General features: G+C 41.1%; 1 protein-coding gene across 1 annotated transcript in view; it reads left to right on the top strand.

Moving 5' to 3' along the window:
* Window positions 1-13,422, top strand: part of PPM1H (protein phosphatase, Mg2+/Mn2+ dependent 1H) — a 122,981-nt gene that overhangs the window by 69,267 nt on the left and 40,292 nt on the right. Inside the window, exon 4 of the mRNA XM_015855388.3 lies at window positions 614-726. Coding sequence (XP_015710874.2) covers window positions 614-726 — 113 coding nt within the window. The remainder of the gene's footprint in view (window positions 1-613; window positions 727-13,422) is intronic.

Raw genomic sequence — 13,422 nt, 5'->3', positions numbered from 1 at the left:
TGGCACATCCTGGCAATTCTGTGAATGCATAGTACTGGTATTTTTTTGGTGTCCTACCGATGTTATTCTGTTTCATGGTGGGGTTTTTTTGTTAACAAGTTTAGCATCATTCCTTTCTGTATTTCTAAAGGGTAGCACTGTTGCATCAGTGTGTCTTGCTGCTGTTTGTTAAGGTGTACACTCCACAATCCTAGCCTCCACTTTGGAGACCAGGTAGTTATTCATGTCATAGCTAGGTCTTGTTAATTATTTTCTGTCTACGTAAAGTGCTCTCCATTTATACCACTGTGTATCTGTTGTTCAGCTACATTTATCTTTGCCTTCTTTGTGCTTTTTCCATAGCAAAATCTCTTGCATCTCTCAGCATTGCCCTTTATTCCACGATGCCTGATGTTTTACAGTCCTGTCCTGTTTTATCCCCAACTTTGTATCATAAGCAGTTGGTACTCCAAGACTTTCCATTCTCTCTGAGCATGTACCCAGAACTGCAATAGTAAAGAAAGCTAGTGAGACTTGCATTTGAAGAAAATTGTAATTTTTTAGGGGAATCTCCATTTTCTAAACTATTGTTTACAGTGCTGTCCTTAATACATTTTATTTTCTCTTCCTATAGGATTTACAAATAGAAAGAGAGAGGACCGTGTATAATATTTCTGGTGGCTGCACAGCCCTTGTTGTGGTGTATTTACTGGGGAAGCTTTACGTGGCAAATGCTGGTGATAGCAGGTAAGTGAGTGTGATGTCTGTTCTACTTCCACACCCAAACTGCCAAGATCTGGTGTTGCCAAGTTCCTTAGTAGCAAGTAGCATCACTAGGAGGTTCTGGTTTTTGGCTGGGTTCTTAACAGTTCTCACAAAAATTAATGCAAAAAGTAATGATAGACTTACTTCCAGTGTCTAGTTGAGTGGTGGATGCACTCAAGGTGACTACCTCATCTTTTCTTCCTTGTCACTGTCTCTGAATGACTCGGTGGTTGCAGAGAAGTGAAAAGATGCTGAAGAGCCTTTGAAACAGGTGTAGTAGAATTGTATGTTAAACACTGTTTGATGGGGGACTACATCTGGAACTGCTGATCCTGAGGCTGCTTTCCTAGGTCTAGTCTTGAAAGACCACCTGGCTATCAGATTTTAATATAATTGAAAATAGTATTATAGTAAATATCTACTACTCCTGCAGGGGGGTGGCTATCCAGAAGTTAGGATTTTTACTGTGTCCTGCTCTGACTCATGTACTTGCCTGTTTCTCAGAACTGAATGCTGTAGTTCAAAAATTGTAACTTTGCTTTAGTTAGAAATTGGATGCTTTAAATCTCATGATGAAAAGCTCCTTCTTTTTCTGACTTAGCTAAAACTAGGAACATGCTGGGAGCCTCTCACTTGCATTCCTTCCCTCTCTCTCATTCTCTGCCCATACCACTGCCAGAGAGAACGAGGTTGTTCTTGCAAGACTTCATACCTTCACATGTTTCTTCTGGCAGTGCTCTGCATAAACAGGCCAGCAGAGAGTAGTTCTGTGCGTGACACAGACTGCATTTGGGTTCAGTTAGTAGCTGAGTAACTGAAGTCTGTACAGATACTGAACTGTATTGTCTTTTGATGAAGACCGCTACAGTTAAATGTTTGTGTTGTTTTGGTTTTGTGTGCACACAGTTCATGTTTGTACTGTTCTCCCCTCCTCTGTTCACAGAGACAGCACTCAAGAGTAAAGTGTTTTGAATCTTAAACCAAATATTTTTATTGCATCTTGCTGCATTAAAATGTGTAGGAAGACAAATCCATTGCGCATAAAGTGCTTTGCTTTTAGTGCTAGTGATCTTAATTTGCTAAATTTGCTACGTGTGTTGCAAATTGCTCACCAAGTTCCTCTTGACAAGTGACATGCAGATCTTCTTCTCCCATCCAGTGGCAAATGAACGAGTCCTTGCAGGTGAGTCCTTGCAGAGTATACCTGGAAACATGTTTGAGTTGACCATCTGCCCACTCCTCAGAACCACTAACTGTGCTACATTTTATTTATTTTCCATCAGGTTAGAAGTAATCGTGCTGTCCTTTGCAACAGTGCTATGAAGTGTGGTTGAGTCTCTTCCATAGAGTTAGCTAATTGCTTTGTTCCTTAATTGTGCAGTGCAAAACTGGCCGTGCAGGACCTGCTTCTGAGGGATGAGGTCTTCAGTCTTAAATGTCTGGCTGCTTGCAGTCCCCAGGTATCTTCCTCTTGCTTCCTACGAGCAGCTCCATTGAGTCCTGTGGATGCTCATAGGAGCATTTTATTGGTGGTGATCTTGAGGTAGTCCCAGTATCCACCTTAGTTAAAACCACTCAGTGGCTTTGAATGTTCATTAAACCCATCCAAAACATCTTTTAGAAAAAGAGGAAAAGAAGGAAGCCACTGGCAAGGCCAGGTAATCTTTGAAGTGAGGCTGAAGTTCTACTCATTCCTCAGGTCCCTATAGGTAACAGAGTCACTTCAGATCCAAAATAGTTTGGTTTTCCACTTTCCAAATGGACCTCATGGAAGCCTTAATCACTCTCTGAATTTCTAAAACCTTTCATTTTCACATGGGCCTGCTTATAGATTTTCCTAGCTGAATTAAATATTTTTAAGAGAAGCTTTACAGTGTAGAAGTCTGGTTGATTTGAGTCTCTCTCCCACTGCTTCTCATGTTTCAGGAAAGGGGTAAGAGGGGGGCCTGCAGTTACTGTGAAACGTCCAAGTTGCTTCTCATTCCTAAAACGACATTTTAGGACTAGAAAAGCAGCTCTGAGCTTGTCTGCCTACTTTCAGGGCACACAGTGCATTGTTGTATTTTTAAGAGCCAAGTCACGTAGCCAAGAAGTTCCTTATTTGTGTTAGTGGAAAAATACGTGCATTTTTACTGTCTCATGCCTTGCACTGTCAACTTTTTGTTTTGTACAGATACAAATGAGGAAAGCGAGAAATATAATGAGGAAACTACTAAACAAAATGCTTACATGTTTTTTAGAAGAGAGGGGTTTGTTGTTTTTTTTTTTTCCCAAACATGTGCCTCATGCTTGTTGCTTTTGGAAGTAGCTGCCAAAACCCTCAGTATTTCAGCAGCGTTCTGGTTTCCTCGAGTTCACCTACTCATTTATGCCTCTTCTGTCCTCAGTCTCCTTCTACTTTCTCTGCCCCCACACTAGAATAAATTTTTAAAAAACAAGTGCAGGTAAATCAAGCTACATTTCCAGCAGACTAATATATGAGAGATTTCACACTGCGGTGTCAGTAATTGAACATTTTGAGTTTACACAATCCTTATTTGTATAGCCTCTGCCCAAAAGAGGGCTTGGGCTTTGAAATTACCTGGAATTAGAAACAACAGAAGCTTATAGAGGTGGGTTTTGAACAGCTTCTGCTGTCACAGGACCAAGGTACGTACAACAAACTATTACTGTCACAATGAGACTAAGGAAACTGCAAGTGTGAGACTTGAATAATAATGTGCTGTGTGGTGCCAGCTATACCTCAGACTTATGCCTGTGGTATTCAGTTTAACCACTAAAGCTTCTCAAATCTAATCATTTCATGCCACGTACCCTGGCACTGTTGTATAGCAGCTGTCCTTTTGTAGTTGATGTGTAATTACATCATGAAAAGACTTTAATTACCATATTACTAAATTACCAGCCAGCAGTCCTTTCAGGTTCAGCCCTAGCTCACTTCTGTAGGGACTATTAGGCTTCTTCAAGCTGAACACTTTTGGTTGGTGTAAAAAGGAGAAAAATTGTGCTAATTGTACGTTTTGTTATGATCCATTATTGAGCTTGATGTTATGGCATCACTAATGTCAATGATACAATTAAACTTATGCTAACGATGCAATTGCATTTCTGTAATAATTATACGTTGACTGCACATGATACCAGAGTCCTCCTAAAAATTAGGCAGTGTCTTCAGAGCCTGATAAAAACAACTTGGAGGGAGCCAATTTCGTTTTCTAATGGCTTGCTAATCATTCTTGGAATCTGCCATAAATACACCTACTTGTAGAGTCAAAATTGATGTCTGCATGTTGACCAAAGCTTCTAAATATCACCCTCTCTCTTGCCACCTCTCAGTGGTTAGCATTGTCAGTGCAAGGTTGTCTAGGTAGGGACTGACAGTGCTGTAGTGGGCTGATACACAGCATTTATATTTTGCCTACCAATTTGATATGTACACTGTAGTTACTACCCTGTGATAGACACTCTGAACATCTGGGGTTTCTTTGGTCTTTTTGTTGTTGGTTGATTGGGTCATTTCTTTTAATAAGGAATGGTAAATCTTCTCATTCTTTTAAACAGTACTGTTCAGTTTTATATTGCTAAAGTGACTTTTACTTCTAAATTGCCATAACACGCCTTGTTAATTTCAGTTCTTCCAGTTTTATGCTCTTTATTAGTATGTTGTTTTATAGCTAGTGATGAAGCCGTAGTAAAACAAGAACTTAAAATGTTTTTACTGATTACTGCCCATTACTATATAGCCTCATGCAACATAACGTTTATCCAGTATCACTCCAATGACTCGAATGCGATATGATCATATTAACTGTCTTTGGCACAAGCGTTCTTCTGGCTCTCATGTTGTCTGGCTGAGGAATTGCTGAGCAACTGCAGGCACTGCCATTTTGTGCTGTGTTTGGAGCCATTTGGGTTAGCAGTGCTTTTATCCTTACATAAGATGTGGAACATCACGAGTTGATTTAACTTTGCCATAGACCCTGAAATACTTGCTAAATCTTCAAGTGGGTTCTTGGACTTTCTTGATTTATTGGCAGAAGATGGCATGAGAGAAAAGGGCCTAATGTTTCGGAGGCTTCATAATCTTACAAGCCACTGGCTTTTTTGATTTGTATATCATTTTTTGCATCCCTGCTTTTTGCCCCCATGTGCTTCTGTTTTCAGGGCATATTCACCCTCTGCTTGAAGATATATCCTCATGTCCAGGATAGACTCCTTTTTGCAAGTGTAGAATTTATGCTTAGGCATTTGGAATTGTTAAGTGATAGGAGCTGTCTAAGTGGATGTATTTGTGGCCCTTCACATGGGTGCAGGTTAAGCAACGTCACTGGAGTTCAATTGTCCGTATGTGTGTACAGCACTGATTTCTTGTAGTCTAATATAACTGCGCATTGAAAATTGAATTCTGCTTTGTTTACTGTTTCCATTCAGTTCGGATTGGCAGCCTGTGTTGAATTTCACTACATTTATACTTTGTCATAGAGTTAGTTAACTGCTTATCTCGTAAGTAGTTCTCTCTGTAAGGACTAAAATCTGGGAAATCATGTATTACTATGAAGCAAATGAGAGAGGCATAGAAACAGCGGTGTATTTGCTGACTGGCACTGTCTCTGAAACAGAATTTTTGAGAAATTAGAATTGAAGATTCTGACCCATTTTTGTGGTTTGTGGTATCTGACCTCTTCCTCAAGGCAGTCCAACAGGGCGATTTTAGCCAGAAGCCCAAACACTGTATGGGTGGAAACCAAGCAATGCTCTGGTGTATTATAATTATAGAGTTGGTTTGTTTTGGTCTTTGGTTTACAGTATTTTTTAAGAAACTTTAATTTTCTAATTTTCCTTAACTGTTTTCTAATCTAAATTGTGTGGGATTTTTGTTTGTTTGTTTGGGCTGGGGATCTATTTATTTATTTAATTATTCTTTTATTTTTTTATGTGGTCTGGGTAAGCTCTTTTGTCTCCTTACATCTGTATCTGCATAAACAACAATAATTGTGTTTTGTACTTAGTGGTCTCTGGAGGAAAGACTAACTCAGTTACTAAGCTGCTTCAAACTGCAGCATTTGGAGAAGCATTCTTACTCCTGTCTCCCCCTAAAGATGAGAGAAGAGGAACTGTAGGTCTGCCATGCACTTTCAGCCACACAATCCATGGTGATCCTTGCCTGTCTTCTGAAAATTCTTCTTGCTCTAAATCCTCAGTTAATGCCTCCCCAGAGGCAAGAATGACACTTACAGACTGTATTTTGGCCAAGCTATGTGCACGTCCTCTTTTTCAGATGATTATTAATTCCTCATCACTCAAAGCCAAATATATATATATATATATATATATGCTTAGACTTTCCAGGTCTGTGCTTGCTCTGCCCAGGAGGCCGTGAAGAGAGACCAAGTGAGTCTCCCACATAGATTCTTCTTCAGCAATTGCAGTTTGGTAGGTGGAGAAGTCTGATTCTGCTGTCTGGCAGAAGATGCTGCTAAAGAGCGTGACATCTTAGTCAGACTCAGAAGATACAGCCAAGTCCTGTTTCATTGCTTGCCCAGCTTCTATTCCTTGGAAGTCTTCCCATACAGGGCTTGCCGAAAGCTCTTCTACTTCCCTTCTACCACCTGGACTCCTTCCAAGGAGAAGAGCACAGAATTCACAGGAGCAGCAGCTACCTCAGATCACCTTGCAGAATTTTGTATCGGGTGAAGCTTTTGGAGGCATTTTGGGAAACACTTTAACAAAGGTGGTGAATCAGAAATAAGTTATTGCACTCCAAGAGCATGCTTTCTAACAACCAAGTGAATGATGAGTTCTGAAGCACTGGCACCTCATATCCAGCACTGACTTGGCAGAAGTGATTAATTTGGCAGTCAGTGTTCATAGACTTTTGAAGACAAGCAAGTCCTGCCTCTTCTCCAAACCCTTGTTTTTTCTGGAAGAGAGTATGCTTTTGCAATGTCTATGACAATCTAGCATGTGTTAAAGCCATTTCAAACAGTTTCATCATGTGGTATGTTCAGTTAAGACTTCAGTCTTAACCACATGATATCTTCTACCAATGAAGTCTTTACATTTCAGGTAATGAGGTAGGACAGGAATTTTGCTGTTTGAATACTCCTAGCAAACTAGAAAGCCACAGTTCATTGCTATTAGGTTCTAGGAGTGATGGATCCTATTAACTTCAATTCCCGTAGATTTTTTCAGCGTTTTGAGGGGTAGAAAGACACCATGACAACTAACCAACCCAGACAAAGAAATTAGTTGTGATCACTGCTAGTAGAAGTTTTCCTGTTGCTTTCTTTTATTGGTAAACATGAGTGCTAATCAAGGGAAAAAATCCTGCTGTAATAGTATCTCCACATGTATGTTGCATGTTTAACCTGTAGAGCTCGTAATGTATGAGGCAAGATGAGTAAAGGATGCTAAAGCATAATTTTAACCACTGGTACTGATGCATAAAGAACCTGTGATCTTGAATGTAGGCAGCTTGTGATATAAGCAAGTATAGAAGAATCCAGATGTTCCAGTGCGCTGCACTGAGCTCAGTTATGAACTCTGTTTTACCTCTTTAATCTGTGCCTTTTTAGTCAACCAGGGAGCATGGGGGATTCATTCTTCCTTCCAGTGTTACAGGTCAGTGCCAAGGCATGCCAAGCAGGCTGTGCACCTCCCGTCTCTAGCTGCCTTCCATGCTGTGGGAGGGGAACTAGAGGGAGCGCCCCAGGCTCACCTTGATCTCATGAAATCCTTAGTATTGAAGGGCTCTGCTGCTGAGCTGAGAAAGCAGAAAAGCTGAAATCAAAGTAGACGGGATGCTGCAGGGACTAAAATCATTCTGACATCCTCAATGGTAAATCAGTGAAGAGCAGAGAAAAATATCTGCACTTCTTTGACCTTCTGTGGTTAGCCATACCCCAGCCATATTACTGACACAGTAAGCGTTGGCTTGCACAGTGATGCCTTCATCCCTAAGCCCAGGCTTAGTTGCCATAGTAACTCGTCCTGGAGATGAATGTGATATCCTGGACAGCAGCGAAACAGACTTTGATTCCGGAGATAACGGTCCCAAGGCTCAGAGCTGGTCACAAAGATGTGACTGTGCTGCTTTGTTCATCTTCGTGCCATGACCCAAATAGTGGATGACTATTGTGTTGTTCAGCCATGTTGCAGAAATGTGATGTATCATCATTGCAACCCTGGACTTAGTGGTTTTCTAATGAAGAATATACAGAAATCATCATATACGGAAGGAATCCCATGAGGACAGCAAATCTCCAATGTAAGCAGGCTGGAACCACTGGCAGTTTTTGTGTTCTATCAGTATCTGCTCACTGCAGACAGGCTTGTCATGGCTTCCTAGCTGCTGGCTAGGAAGAGCAGTGCATTCAGATGTAAAGCAAAGGGAAAGAACACAGGATTCCTTACGCAATGTTTTAGTTTAGTTGGTAGGCTTTTGAGTTCATACCACTGGTACTAAGGTAGGAAATGCTACATGTTAGAACGTTTGTAAGTAAACATACAGAGGCACCACATTGGATATTTCAGTAGTAAAAGTTACAAAAACCAATCATACGGGTAGCTAACACCATCACATAACCTATTAGCGAGGGGAGGGAGTACAAAAAGAAAGTGTAATTAGCCCTAAAATGAAACGCTGTTAGTAATGCTGTTAATAATTAGCCACTGTTAATAATAGCAACTCCATACTTAGACTGGCTCAGAGAAGCAATCCATGTGAGGACAACCTCAAGTAGTACAAGGAGTCTCCTGGGAATGGAGATGCACCACAGCAAAGTGGAGCTCCTGGGCTTAGAAGTCACTGGGAAAAGTCTTCTCCAGACATCTCTTCTGTGAACAACCTGCAGGCTTAGTGTTACATTTAATTTAAAACCAGGGAGCGAGTAGTGATACAGAAACAACTGAAGCAGTTTAGTGGCAGCATTGGTGGTGGCATAGTGCCTCTCACTATTGAATGCAGTAAGTGGGGCAGAGGGAGGTGTGGAAGGTGTGGAAGATGCCTCCAACTGCTGCTTACTAAGTTGTTGAATACACAGGATGGAATGTGAGATCTGTTTAAAAAATTCAGATTTTCATTGTTCTTGGTGGCAGTAAGGAAGATTCTTACCAATTCAGCTAATATAAATGAGAAGTAAGCACTTCCATGGAAATCTATGTTTATTATTTTGCTTTGAGAAATAGCTTCTTCCTGCCCATTTGTGATCATTTATTAAAAGTAAAGTGATGATTTAGTAAAACTGGACCACTAAAATAGTGGCTTAAAAGTGTATCAATACCCTTATTTTGCCTGGAGGCCTTCTCCACAGGCATCACTAAATAAACAGTAGTAATGTAAATATGAATGACTGGGTTAACTGGAGCTGTCATGAAGCCCTATAGTGTGCTACAGGAGCATCTGTTGTGCTGCTACCATGCCTCTGAAAGACCACTCTCAGGAAATAAATTGTATAACTCCATCCCATGTGCCTTGCAAGGGCATGAGGAGATGCCTATCGCCCCACAGGAGCCATGCAACATAGCTGGCTCAGTACTGGTGCAAGGAGATGAAGAGGAGCCCTTGGGTACTTTGGCTGCTACCTGTGAAAGCCCAACATTAGTATTGTCCTGTAGCATAGCTATGTCCAGGGGTTGTGCTCCAAAGGTGGCCTGCTTGGCTGCTTGGAAGGCAAAGGCAGCCTGCAGAAGGCCTCCCCAAAAGCTTGAAAGGGTTCCTTGTTATTCCTGCAGGACCAGATTGAGTTGTCACACAGAGTGCAGTTATGTACACGTTGGCTTTGTTCAGCTGAATGAAAAATGCTCCAGTGCTTAGAATAGTTCAGTTGGAAGGGATCTGCAAAAATCGTCAAGTCAAACTGCATTACCACTTGAGGGCTAACCGAAAGTGAAAGCATATTAGTGAGGGTGTGCGTTATCCAAATGTCTTTTGTACATTGACAGTCATGGGACATTGACTACCTCTGTAGGAAGCCTGTTCCAGAGTTTAACCACCCTCATTCCAAATGTCCAGTCTGAATGCACTTTTGTGGACAGCCTGATGTTTACATTGAGTAATGCCAATAAAGCAGGGTGGCAGGACTCTTGAGTGGCAGTGGAAAATGAGGGCAGAGGCCCTTTTAATTGGCTCAGCCCTCTCCATTTTGTTGCTTGTTTTCTTGGTTGAGATGCAAAGTAGGAGCCAGACATTTATGAGCCTTCTTATGAGTATTACAGGTGGTAGGCAGATGTGTGTTTTGCCATAGGTGTTGCTGAGGGTTGCTGCTTTCACCTCCAGTTTTTATGGTGATGGATATGTCATCACTGGGACCTGTTTTAATGCCAGCTAAACACTGCGTAATGGTTTGTTTTACTATCCCCAGCCTGACTTAATTCATAAAATTAAGGAAATCACTTAAAGTCTTTTCACTATAGTTCCGTGATTATTACCAATGCAGTGAGGTGTTTGTTCATCTGGTTTCTAAATAAACATTGAGAAATGAGTCTGCATGGGATTAAGAAGAGTAATCCAGTTAGCAATAAGTGAAACCAAGGTGCCAGGGCTGAATGTATTAAAACTCATCAGTAATCATAATGGTTGATCATAATGGTTAAAGTTCCAGAGGAACTTAATTTACTTAATTTACTTGGTTAATTTACAGATGAGGTGAACATTATTTTGAATCTTCTTATCTCATTTCATAGCAATTAAGAAAATGTAAATAAATGGAACTTCGGTGGCTTTAAAAACACCAGGCATTAGCACTGTGCTTCCTTGGCTTCTTTAAATATATGCATTTAGTTATCATAGTAAACAAGTACTCATCTAGACCAATTCCATATTTCTAGGATTTACTCTTTTTTTCCCTCTCAGTTATTTTGTGACACACCTAATTAAAATATACTGTTTGGTTCCCCCTTTGAATGTAATAAAACCCTGCCTTATTCTTTCTGTCAGTTTAATCCCTCTTTCTTTTCCATTGACACATTTCTAATACCTCCTCAGACAGGCCAGACACTGCTGCTTCATCTGTACCAAATCCACAATGCTTAACACCTTTTGACAAAGTGGATACATCCTCCCTGTGGCTTGGAATTGATATACGCTGTCAAAAAGGGTTTTCCAAATGGGCTCTCTTTGTCACCTTTACCAGATTTTTATTCTCTGTTGTAGGAATGTGCAGTTTAATGTTGCGTTTCAAATCATTTTTGGCTGGAAAAGTGTGTAATGGAATCAGGGTGTCCCCTGAATACTCCTAACAGTAGGAGATGCCTCTTTGTTTTGAACACCAGAATCCCAATAGACCCTTCACAGCAGTGAAATTACACTTTTGACCTTCTTCACTAAAGTGTTTCTTTCTCTGTATGATTAAATGAGAGTAACTAACAATAGCTTCCTCTGAAATGTATGAATTTCCCTCTGTTTGTTTCTCTTAAGAAACTCAGAAAGGGTGCTGTGCAATTCTCCACTGATTGTATTCTCCACAAAGGAAAGAAAGCAAAGAAGAAGAAAAGCAGCCCTGCTCCTTTAGGGAGGGGTGGCTGTTTTATCCGTATTAAAAATGCAAAAGTAATTGATGTATTGATATTTTCCCTAGGCCAGTGTGTTGTTGATGCATCTTGAGCGTGAGAGCACCACTGCAACGCACAGAGAGATTTTTACCCTTTAGTTGCTTCATTTACCAGTATTTTAAAGGAGGATGTTTGCTCAAGTACCAGATATTGCTTTAAAGTATCAAAAATAGGGCTGCACTGTGACTGCCAGCCCCATCTCACACACGGAAAGATCAGCGCATCACTTGCTCCACATGTGGTTGTTCAGGGCAGAGATTTGCTAAAGCAGAAAATCCTCAAAGTGAGATAGCCAGAAAAGAGAAAATCAGATTTTGTTCTGTCCATTTTATACTACTTTGGCTGTGTTTTGGGGATATTTTTCAATGAATTCCTGTCTCCTGTGAATATTCACAAGCTCCACACTGGTGAACGTACTTTCTTTTGTGCAGTGAAATGCAAGTGCAGCCCTGCAGTTTGTGTGGGTGGAGACCCTGTATGGGATGGTTGAGAAGCTAGATTCAAAAGAGGGGACATACATAGTGAAATTCTTAGTTTGTTCTCAGAAGGGGTCAAAAAGTACATGACTTAAGTCTTCAGAGCATGGGTGCCATTGTGAACAGGGTTTATGCTTACCCTGATACGGTGCTACATGAAGAAAGCATCAGAGCCGCACAGCTTGGATGGCAGCACACCCAAGGCTGCAGGTCTTTGACTCCAGACCTTCTCTCCTGCAAAAGAAAAATATATAATAATAATAAATGATCAACTTCTATGCTTTTTTATTACTTTTTCACTGCTGATGTAAACTAATGGTTGGTGTGGCTCTGAAGTAACCTTGTCATAAAAAAATATTTGGTTGGTTGTTGACATGCTTGTTCAGTACAAACATGAATCACGCAGCTTCGCAGCTTCCTTTGGCAGGCTTGCCCTGTGGCCGTACTGTAATGTGTTTCACCACTGTGGTTGAAATTAAAATGTCACCATTAAACATGGCAGTCAGATGTTCCCTGAGCACTGCATCTCTCCAAGTTCTCTGGCTTCCTATGTAGCTATTTCTGACAGTTTAATAGGGTGGCTTTATTCTGGTAAAAAATAATATGCTCCTACTTCCACAATGCACAGGGAGTTAAATGCTTTCAGAGCACTATTTCATTATGTGCATACATCTTTCATGTGTGGCAGAAGCAACAACACTCACGTAACATGATGTTGCTTGTTAGTCCATTAGGAAGTGTAAAGTTAAAATGAATTGTCCTGCCAAACTGTATAGAGCGGCTGCTGGAAAGCAGCTGCTGGGCTGTTCCCTGCACCAGGTTCTCTCTCGGTGGGAGCAAGTAGTGGTGCAGGGCTCTGGAGACTGCTCCTCGGGAAAAGCCTTCAGACCATGCTTGACAGCTTTGCTGCTCCAGCTCTGTCATTGCCAGGTCACTGAAAGGGCAGTTCATTCTCTGAGTCCAACTAGGGATTGATACGGCACCTCTTAAATCACAAAAACCGCACCGAGCGCGGCAGCTCCTGGGCCGGGCTTTCATGCTTGGCGTCTCTAGTGAGACTGCCAACAAATATGTCCATTTCTGTCATATATACAGTCAGAAATATCCCTTACTGTCATGAAACTACTAAGCAGCTGGTGTGGAAAGCTAACGAGACTGCTAACAGGATAACGAGCCCAGCAGAGATGAATTCATACCACTGACCTGTATGTGTACATCTACATCCCCCCCGTTGCTAATATCTAGAGCTGTTTAACTCCTCAGATCAAATCATTTGACTCTTATGAACAGATGTAACTTTTGAGTTGAATCAAGTCTAACTGCTGAAAGCATTAATGAAAAACATAAAACCGAGGCTCTGTCTAATGAGCTATTAACATCACTGCCTTGTTTTCTCCCCACCCCCGCAAAGGCTTTTTTTTTGTGCCGGGTTGTACTTCTCATCCCAGGTGGCTGCAATTTCTAGCGAAAATAAGTTGAGCCATGAAAGGTTGACCCACTCGCCTCTGAATTGCTTTTTATATGATGTTAGTCCCTCAGGGCCCAATTCTACCCACAGACGTGAGAATGATAGCTATCAACGTATATAGTAAGTATGTCAGTGTACACAAAGAAAAAGGTGAACCCCAGACTTCAATGGTCTTTAAAATAC

The sequence above is a fragment of the Coturnix japonica genome, chromosome 1 (assembly GCF_054131305.1).
Source record: "Coturnix japonica strain WE chromosome 1, WE-NBRP24, whole genome shotgun sequence".
In the NCBI taxonomy this organism is placed as follows: domain Eukaryota; kingdom Metazoa; phylum Chordata; class Aves; order Galliformes; family Phasianidae; genus Coturnix; species Coturnix japonica.
This window is presented reverse-complemented; position numbering and strand designations above follow the sequence as displayed.